The sequence below is a fragment of the Pseudorca crassidens genome, chromosome 7 (assembly GCF_039906515.1).
Source record: "Pseudorca crassidens isolate mPseCra1 chromosome 7, mPseCra1.hap1, whole genome shotgun sequence".
Classification (NCBI taxonomy): domain Eukaryota; kingdom Metazoa; phylum Chordata; class Mammalia; order Artiodactyla; family Delphinidae; genus Pseudorca; species Pseudorca crassidens.
In genome coordinates this window covers 65,993,930-66,004,293 of record NC_090302.1, presented here as the reverse complement: position 1 = coordinate 66,004,293, position 10,364 = coordinate 65,993,930, and the positions used below count along the sequence as shown (strand labels likewise).

Here is a 10,364-nt window from a genome sequence, read left to right as displayed (position 1 = left end):
CGTATTATTCAGGATCTCCTAGCAAGGTTAACAGCACTGCACAAAATCACAGGTTGAAATTGTCAATTTAAGGACTTACTTGGTTTCCAAAATATGTTACTTCTTGCATTCATTCGAACTAGTAAATCTCTACATTGATCAGTCACTTTTAATTCTTATAGAATTATAATACTTTTACCAATTTCTAGACACATTTTCCACAAGATTTGGAAAAAATATACAAATTTGAGGGAAAATGATAGGAATTCCCGCATGGAAACACAACAGAGACATGCCACTTCTCTGTAACATTTAGGAAGCTTTAAGCTGCAAGTAATAGAAAGGTGAGCTCAAAATGGCCTAAATGACAAGGGGATTAATTATATCACCTAACAAGCAGTCCCAAGCCACCTGGGGTTAGTTAAGTCAGTCAGTCAATAGCATCTAGAGCTCAGGTGCTTTCCATCTTCCTACTTTGTCATTCCAGGTATATGGGTTACGTCCCGGTCACAAGATGGATTCAGCTGTTTCAGGTACCACATTCTCACATACTAACATCCAGAGCAGAAAAGGGACACTTTATTTCTTGTCAGTCTTTTTTGTTTGTTTGTTTCAATGTCTCCCCCGCCCCCATGATTTCCCCTCATCCTTCATTGACCAGAAATAGGAAACATGCCCATTCTTAACACAATCACAGCAGAGGTTTAGTACAATCTAGTCAAACCTGAGGCATGGAAGAAGGGAAAATAGCTATTGTGCTAAGGGATTCTTGAAGTGTTTGGTCTCATGACCTCTTAAAAATTATTGAAGGTTACAAAGGACTTTTGTGTATGTGGGCAATCTCTTATTGATATTTACTGTATCAGAAATTTAAATTCTGAAAAATTTTAAATAGTTCCTAATTTGTTTAAAATAACAATAATGAAACCATCATTTGTTACTATCCTGTGGTAGGCAGAGTGATGGCTCCTAATAATGGCCCACGTCCTAATCCCTACAACCTGTGAATAAATCTCATGTGATTAAGGATTTTGAGATTGGTAGATTATCCTGGATTATCTAGATGGGCCCCATGCAATCACAAGGGTAGTTATAAGTGAAAGTAGGAGGCAGTGTCAGAGTGATGTAGCATGAGAAAAACATGTCTGGCTATTATGGACTTTAAAAATTGAAGGGACCATGAACCAAGGAATATGGGTGGCCTCTAGAAGCTGGAAATGGGAATGGATTCTCTCCTAGGGTCTCCAGAAAGCCTGCAGGTACCTTGCTTTTAGTGTAGTGAGACCCAGTTTGAACTTCTGACCTCCAGAATTATAAGATAATAAATCTGTGTTGTTTTAAGTCACTAAATGTATGGTAATTTGTTACAGCAGCTGCAGGGAATGAATATATACACATATTTTGAAATAAAAAAGAAATGTTTTCCAAAACAACAATAAAAATGAGTGAGAAAAATGGCATTTACATTTTGGGTTATCTCTTTAATGCCTGATATAACATAAGATAGGTGGATTTTTGTATCTGCTACATTCAGTCTGCTGTGATTAAGTCACATTGTCTCTGGAAAACTCTACACTCATGAAAGAATGTGAGCAAGAAAGGCAAATAATTTCTCAATATTATAATAAAAATGATCCCCCTAAAAGGGTCTTGGGGACCCACAGGGGTGCCTGGCACACACTTTGAGGATCCCTGGGGCAGGAAGTTAAGAATTTTGCACCACCCCCCAAAAGAACAGATAGGGAACACTTTTCCCATATGCCTTAAGTGAACTTGTCTGGCTCTAAGGTAGGTCATCATCAACATAGTGTAATGATTTTAACATTTCTTCCTTAATTCAAATAAAATTTCTAAGTTTATTTTGTGCCTGGTACTGTTTTATGTGCAGAGGCTATAAAGCGAACAACGTGGACCTTTGCTCCAATGGAGCTTGCATTTTAGTTGGAAAAAAATACTAAGCACATAAACAAGGTAACTTCAGATATGGCTAAAGGATATAAAGAAAACGAGTAAGGGGAGAAAGAGTGAGGGGTATTTTGGGTGGTAGGCAAAGAGCTACTTTAATTAGTCTGAAGAGGACAAGTTACAGCTGACAGGTAACTAATAAGGAACCACTAAAAAATGAGGGAGAATATTCCAGGTAGGGAGAACAGCAGGGGCAAAGAGCAAGGAGCTTGGCAAGGTAAAGGAACAGAAAGAAAACCAGTGTGACTTTAGTGTAGTCCATGAGGGGAATGAAAAATGGGGGGAAAAAAAGTTGAAAGGGTCAGGCTGGTGTAGATCAGTAAGGTTTTATAGGACACAAAAAGGACTTAAGGTTTTGTCTGAGTTGCCCTACAAACTCACTGGAGGAAATAAGAGACTATGGAACTCTCTTATATGCTTTGCTTCCGTAAATTCTTCCACCTTCTCCAAGGGCTGCTCTTCAGCCCAACACATTCCCCATCTATATAATGACTCTCTCCAGAAAGGCGCCGGACCCCAAATAGACCCATCTTGCCTCACATAAACTGTGTGTATGCTAACATCAAAAACAGACAGATCTGGAACCAATCAGGGGAATGTAAATTACAGGTTGCTTGATGTGGCGTAACTTCTGCCTGTTGGCCAGTGTAGGTGTGCAGCCAGAAATGTACTATGTGAATACAATTGTTTGGCAATTGCTGGCCTGTCACTTGTCCAAGTGGTAAGTGTGTGAATGGATTTGTATGGGTAATGACTCTGAAGTTAGCAACTAGTTTTTTTTATCTCTCTGTGATACAGGAAAACGCACTGGAACTTGGCTCATTTCTGGAGAATTCTTGTGATGATCCTCAGTGGCTCAGAATGTACATTTGGCCATCATTATCCCTTGTGTAATCAGTTTCTACAAACTATAGGATAATGTTACAGTTATGTTTACAGAATAAGAGAACACGCTCCACACCTGAATCAAACCACTTAAAGATGAGCCTTCTTAGATAACATGCATTTATATATGTGGCTAGTCATTAGATATCTACTCTATACTCTGAGTTGTACTATAGTGAGAGAAGTAATCTTCTGACTCCCACTAGAAACCTCCAGCTAAACCATGTGCCTAAAACTCTAAGGTATTTACTGTATAGTATTGTCGAAGCGTTCACCAGACAAACCTTTCCACGACAAGATGGTGTAGAGAATTCACAAAAGCAGAAGTAACTTGAAATCTGCTCTGAAAGGGCCCTAGAAACCGTCAGGAATTTGGACCCAATCAGTACACAGAACTGCAGGTGCGGTGAACCCACTGTTAAAAAGTTGGATCCACGTGAATAATAAGCTTAATCACATTTTCAAAACAGCTGTGGCTACTTGGGCTGCCTAGTCTCTCGTCAGTCACGGCTTCCGAAAATTTTTAATTAATGCGAAAATTTATATTAAACTTTAGACCAGACTGTGCAATCAAAGAAAATAAAACTACATTAATTCCAAGGCTGAGTATTTTCAAAGGAATTTGATTCTGACCTCTGAATGCAGTTGGCCAGTCTCTTCCTCTACTTCGGGGAAAAGAGAAAGGAAGGAGAGATGATTTTCTCTTTTTAGTAGTAACTGGTAACCAGACCTGTTGTTCTGCCAAGCAAGCGTTCGTCTTCTCCGAACCTGATTGCCAAGTGCTCAGAGGGTGGATGCTCGAAACCTGTGACTCCCTCCCCTGTCAGATAAGCAGAAAGTTTGTTCAGGCTATGATAAATCGGCACAACGCAGAGATGTTTTTGGCACAATGTGTACGTTAGGAAGATGACGGTGATTAAATTCACCCCCCTCCTCCTCATTCTTGCGGCCGGGAGTGTGTTTTGCCTGCATTGAAGAAATGTCCTTCAGCGGCAGGCGTGTGCGCGCTGAGCCTGCAGCCAGCGTTTTTGCATCTCCGGGGCAGGGCGACTCGGGCCGGCTGAGTGTCACCCACAGATGTGACCGGTCTTCCCCCCCCCCCCCCCCCCCGGGCACCCGCGGAGGCGGCAGCGCCGTTCCTCTCCCCCGGCGTCTCCAGCCCTCGGCCCAGACCAGGGGAAGGGGAAGGGGAAGGAAGCCCTCGCCGCAAGCCAGCGTCTGGCCCGGCACGAAACACGCCGCCACCAAAAACTTTTTTCTCCCCAGCCGCGCGGAACTTTTGGCCTTTTCGCCCACCACGTTCTCGTCTCGAGTTTCTGGCCCCTGGGGTTTCCTCCGCTTTCCTCGCCTTCCCCAGCGGCGCGCGGGGCAGCGCGGGGGGCACGGAAGGGGAGAGGAGGAGGGGGTGGCGGCGGATCGGGAGGAGGAACTGGTCATAGGGGACCCACACGGGCGAGTGCCCGAAAAGGAAAGCGACGCCGCAGTTTGCTGCAGTCGGAATAAAGTTCGCGCCCTTTCCTCGGCGCTTCACAGCCTCCCCTCCGGTCTCCCCCACTCGTTTTTGACAGCTAGGCGCTACCGGCCACTTCCACCTCCAAGCTCGCACCCCCCGGGGGGGCGCCAAAGTTGTTTTTCCATCCCCAGAGAGAGCAGGGGGAGAGAAAACAAGTAACAGGGCGCGGGAGAAACATACATCCTCCTTCACTAGCCCCCTAGAATCTGAGGACAACCAAACCAACCTACTTTTATTTTGCAAAAGGGAAGCAACATCGTAGCCGCGACAGTTTTGCAGAGAGAGAGGAGAAACTTGTACGGCTTGCAAATCCGCCCGAGGTCACCTCGCCCGCCGGTTCCCCCCGTACCCCGCCCCACAGCAGCCCCCTCCCGGGACAGTCCGTTCCTTTTTTTTTTTTTTGTGCCGAGGAACCGGGGGAACTCAGCAGGCTCTGACTTGGGGAGCGAAGGCGACCCTGCACGCGGGTGTAAATCAGTCAGTCACCTGAGCGCAGAGGGGCCGCGGCGAGGGCGCTCGCGGGCGGGCGGGGAGAGGCGGAGGCGGCGAGAGCGGCTGCCCGGAGGAAATCGGGAGGGGGAGGGAAAGAAAGGCCGAGACAGAAGGAGCGTGAGGCGGCGGAGGGGCTGGTCCAGGCGCGGCCGCTAAGAGGAGACCAAGAGGCGGGGGCTGCACTTGACAACCAGCATGCCGAGATGGTAAGAAGTTTCCACCCTCCTTTCCTTTTTATTCTAGACTTCGGAAGAAAGGAGCCCCGCGCCGGCGCGCCTCGGGGGCCGCCCGGGGGCTGTGTTTTCCTCCAGTTCAGCGGCGGGAGGTGGAGGGGGGCGCTGGGGAGGGCGGGCAGGAAAGGAGAGCCTCAGTCCACCCCGGTCCCGCTCCCGAATTCGCCCTTCAACTTGGCCCGAGTGGCGGAGGAGAGCTCCAGGTGGGAGGGCGGGTGTGCGCACGGGCTCGGGGGGCTCGGGAAGGTCGCCCCTCTCGCGGCCGGCAGGGCAAGGTGAGCGGTAAGCGGGCGGGCGGCTCCGGGGAGTTGGGACGGGCCGGGAGGCAGGCGGGGGCTGATGGAGCGCTGGAAGGAGCTCGGGGCGGAGAGGAACGCCGTTTGGACCCACGGCAACTTTTAAAACTTGCCCGCGAGTGCGGGGCCGGTGGCTGGGCGTGGGCGCCTGGGCGCGCTGGTGCGCCGCGCGGGGAGGACACCGCCGCCTGGTCCCCGGCACCTCTGATTTTCCCCTCTTCGCCCTCCCGTTGGGGAACCCTCCCTTTGTAAATGTAGGAAGTGCTCCTGGAGGTTTTCTGAAGAATGTGCAAAACGCAGGGCAGGAAAATCAACCCTAAAGAGAGAGAGAGATTTTGAGGTGGAGTTCGACAGGAGCCGATTTGTGTTACTTACACATTGACTGGAGGGTGGCATTTGGGGCCCGGGGAGAGGGCAGGATAAAAAAAGAAGAAGAAGAAGAAAAAAAACCCCCACCTAAACCTGGGTAAATTCTCTGTAAAGTGAGGCTGAGATTAAAAAAAAAAAAAAGTTCTAAGTGCAAGTGGCGGAGGAGATGGGAAGGCGTTGCGAAGCGAGATTCCAGCACAGCCCCTCTACCCGAAGCAGCTTCTCTGCAGCGAGGCAGCCTGGCAATTAGCTCGCCGGCTGCTGAGCGCTCTGTCCGCTTTCGGGGAAGTGATTTGTTAGAAATGGGGCTGGACCACTCCCTTCCTTTTAGTTTGCTCCCACCCTTTGCTGCTATTGTTACCCCCTCTTGGGGTTCTGATATACTGCGTTCCGCATGTAGATGGACTATGTAAGAAAAAGGGAGATAGTGGGTTGGCATTTTTTTTCTCTCTCTCTCTTCCCTTCCTCCTAATGTGACATCTCTTGTTTCAGTGATCAAAGTCACGACTGGAGTGTAGGGGATGCGACTGTCAAATGCAGGCACCAAAAAAAAAAAAAAAAAAAAAAAAGCGTGAGCCCAAGACTGAGGTTACAGTAACGCTGACAGAAATTAAAGTGGTTTTGAAAGCAGTGTGCGATTTACGGTGGTTCGCATTTACCCTAGAGTCAAGCTGTTGTAAAACTGATGTACAAAAGACATAAAATAATCCTGTGTACCCAGGATTAAAGTGGCAGAAGTGGCCTGTTTTATTAATTCTTATGTACTTCGTGGACAGTTGCAATGGTTGGAATCTGTATTTAAGTGGAGGAGTCAAAACAAAATATTAAATATATCTGTTTAGCACTAGAGGGTTTTACTTATAGCCGCATTTTACACAAGAACACTGTAAAAGCCGGTTGTAGGTATTTTTCTTCCCTTCCCCCCTCGCCTGTATACTATTTGTCTACACATCTATTCCCAAATACTAATCACTTTGAACAGTGGTTAAGCACATTTGTCACCCACTGCTTTGTATTCTGCAGTTTTAGATGTTACTGTGCACGCACATACATTATTTAAGTGGTGGAATTTATTCCTGTGTAGTGTGTCTGATTTGAGGACGTATTCAAGAGTAGTGAGACCCTGTGCAAGTTAATAGAACTTGCTTGATTGACCCTTTGGAGTCACCCAAAAAATCCCTTGTGAACTTTCGTAGGGTATCTGTGTTTTGTGTTATATTTATAGCTGCTTTATTTAAACTCTTCAGCCTTAAAGAAGTTCTTAGTTGGAGCTGCTCTTTCTGTTCCTGGAGAGTAGTAAAATCCAGATTGCTAATCTCTTTACCAACGTACAGGAGTGTCTTCACCTGAGGGAAGTAATACTGAGCCTGAACGTGAACTCGGTTTGAGTATCGTGTGAGAAAAGTCTCAAACTGGTCCTTGAGAATATTAAGTTCGCTGTTGTTTGCATGTAAGGCTTTGGAAAAGAACCAACCTCGCGTGATTTTAAAAAATAAATAGGAAGAAAATATTAATAGCAGTCGTACCTTCCCAATCAATACCTGACGTTTTTCTTTCCTCTGAAATGTAAGATATCTGTCAGGCAGGGATATGTGATTACGAAAAGCAGCAGACAAAAGCGGAGCTGACTATTGCTATATTAAAATGTAAGTGTTAACAGTTTGAATTTTCAAGTGAGAGTTTTTGAGTTCAGTGCTTTACATAACATTTTGTCCTAATCTTGCTTGCTGTCAGGGATGTTTCATGGTTGTGCAATTGCTGCAGTCAAGAATGCCAATTTGCATTCCAGGAGTGTCATTTGATTACTTTTATCTGCACAGCTCCAAGACCGGCCCAGACCTCTCGTTTCATCTTGCCATGTCACGAGTCAATGCTGTGTCGTCTTTTCAAAAATCTGCCTGATTTAGACAAGAAAGAAAAGTACTTTCATGTTGCAGCCGCAGTCCCCTGCTAACTTGTCAGCAGCAGGATATGATTCACTTGAGCCCAGAAGAATGGAACAGAGAGGCGGGTTAGGCAGTTCAATAAAGCCCACGGACAGGTAGTGTGTGACATCCCCAGAGAGCCACAGTTAATGAAGAACAGGTCTGCTTAGTTCTCCACACGCTGACCTGGTGCTGTCCCCACAGTTTTCTCATTTGATCTTTCCCAGCAAATTGATCTTTTCTTGTATTTTTTTGCCTTCCAAGTTAGTCCTTGTGGGACCGAAATTAGCAGAGCAACTTAAGTTGGATAATACAGCTGTTCAGAAAAGAAGAAATTGGACACTGGCTCAAAAAGGGGCGGGGGGGTGGGGGGAGCTTTCCTTTTTGTTGTTGTTCCTGGGAATATTTCTTATATTAAGGGAGCCCCCAATAGGTGATGACTTGAGGGTAGTGGTTCCCTTTATTTTTAATTTTAGAGTTACGATTCCACACAATTTTAAATGTTCCTTGAGTATTTGAAAGGTGGTCCTAATGAGTAGTAGGAGTTCGATTTAGCATTTTTTCATTTTCACTTGTTTGAAATGGTTTGCCAGTTGACTGTGGGTGTTTTATGGCTATTGTAAGGTAGACTAAATATCAATGGCATACTTGGACTGTATTATTTATAGTCTTCTGAATAATGACAATCCCAAAATACCAGGGCTGAATAGCAGAAAATATTAAACAGTAAAAGTTATTAACAGTGTTGTGTATAAATATCATGGTACATGGACATGTTTTCTACAAATTACCATCAGCCTCTTTTATATAAAAGCCACAGATACACTGTTAATGTTTTTAAAAAATTTCAAGATCCTGAATTTCTATGTAGGTTTTTAGAACTGAGACCAGATTACAAGTAACAACTTCTGTAGATAGATGCTCATGCATGTCCTTATTTTTTGATTAAATTTAGTTTTAGCAAGTGGGTAAATCTAAGTTGGGAGTGTATATGTAGTTTAAACAGGTTAAAGTTTCACTATAGAATTTTGTATCTAAAGCTTAGGTTGGAAGCAGTTAATAGATTCTTAACTCATTGCGGACTTGAGGAGCAGTGCTTTCTGAATTCCTCTGCAGCTGGTCTCATTTACCATCTACATCCTTACAAGAAACAGTTGAAAAACATTTCTGTGGAAGGGAGGCAGCCTCCTCAAATCTTTCCTGTTGGATGGGAATTACATAGGATCATTGGATCATTGGTTAGTAAACTCCTCTCTGAAGAGCTAGAGGGAGCCTCACGATTTTATTAGATATACTTAAGGGTTTTTTTTTTTTTTTTTTAAAGTCACTCTAGCAATCAGAATGTTGCAGAAAAAGAGGAGATAATGAGTACTGGCTTAGTGTTTAGGCTTGGAGGTGCTATTGTAGTTTTTTTTTTTTTAGCTGTGATAGAAGCAGCAGAACTTTCTCCAAGAATAGTCAAATAGTCAGCTAAGATTTCTAGGGTTCTACCTTTCAGATGATCTGAGGATCAAGCAAAATGCACCCCGATACATTTAAAGTCTGTTTTGGTTTGCTAAGTACTGTTTGTAGCTTTGTCAGCTGATGGAGGTCTGTTAAAGAGGCCAACCTTCAAAGTTCTGTTAAAAGGAACTTCCTACCAAATCACTGAGGAGGGGGTACCTTCTTTCTGTTCACTCAGGACAACCTCCTTTCTTTTTGAAGTAGTTATATGCATAACTGCCGTACTTTGGAGAGAAAACTCCTTAAATACTTCATGATATAAGCATAAATAGTAAACCATTTATAAAGCCAGTGTATTAGGGATCAATAAATTAGTTAAATTTAAAGAAATAGAACTTAAGTGGTATTAAATTCAATATTTGTTTAATTTCACATTTGTTTATCACTAAAATTTGTGATGTTTACTTTAAATGGTCATTGATCATAATTGCGCTTTAAAATTTATATGCTAGTTTTTAATAGCATTACTTTGGACAAACTTATTTACTATTTAAGTAAATAATATAATCGGTGAGATAAACTACCCAGATTGGTCTTTTTTTAATCTTCTGCACAGTAGCTCTCATTATGTTGCTAGCCAATAAAAGTCTTTATTTGTTGCTTATTAGAACCCTCAGTACAAGTAAGAGTTCAGCTATAATTTAATTTGGCTGTTCAAAGAGGCTCCCTTGTTTTAAAGCATGTTCTCAGTACGATTTTACCATTTATTGTGAAACTGTATTCTAACTTGTGCTTATGCATAGGAGCAGTTTTACAGATATATCATTTTTTAATGTTTGGCCATAGCAGAGTCATACATTTTTATCCTTTAAAAAAATCTGTATCTAACAATGTCAGTTTTTTTTTCCTTTTGCTTTATTTTTCCCTTGACATTCTGGAGCACTTTTTTCTTGGTGATTTGAATAGCCTTGTTATGATAATTTAAAATCAGTTCCCCAAGGAATATAACCTTCCCTTAAGGTATAGTGAGTGGGGCACTGAAAAAATTTTAATTCCATAATTAAAAATTCTAGTCGAGGACGTTTCACTATTGCAGTCACTTGAAATTACAAAAAAGTTTGCCTTGTACTTTACACATTGCTAGGGTGATAAATTCAGTTTCCTTACGGGAAGCTGCTGGGAAGTTTTGCAGTGAGTGGAAGATGGTTTGAGAGTTTTGGTGGTAGTATTCGTAACAAATCACTGAAGACTAGACCTTGACTAT

At 43.7% G+C, this 10,364-nt stretch overlaps 1 protein-coding gene across 7 annotated transcripts in view; it reads left to right on the top strand.

Moving 5' to 3' along the window:
• Positions 1-4,893: 4,893 nt before the first annotated feature.
• The window catches only part of BNC2 (basonuclin zinc finger protein 2), a 427,080-nt gene continuing 421,609 nt past the window's right edge, over positions 4,894-10,364 (top strand). Inside the window, exon 1 of one of the 7 annotated variants that reach the window (XM_067744442.1) lies at positions 4,894-5,040. Coding sequence is in view for 3 of the 7 variants with exons in the window: in XM_067744440.1 (XP_067600541.1) it covers positions 5,038-5,040 (3 nt within the window). In the remaining 4 variants the exon portion in view is untranslated. Of the gene's footprint in view, positions 5,041-5,182; positions 5,271-5,313; positions 5,343-10,364 lie in introns of those variants that run through there. The other 6 variants (XM_067744440.1, XM_067744450.1, XM_067744452.1 and 3 more) reach the window with 6 other exon arrangements.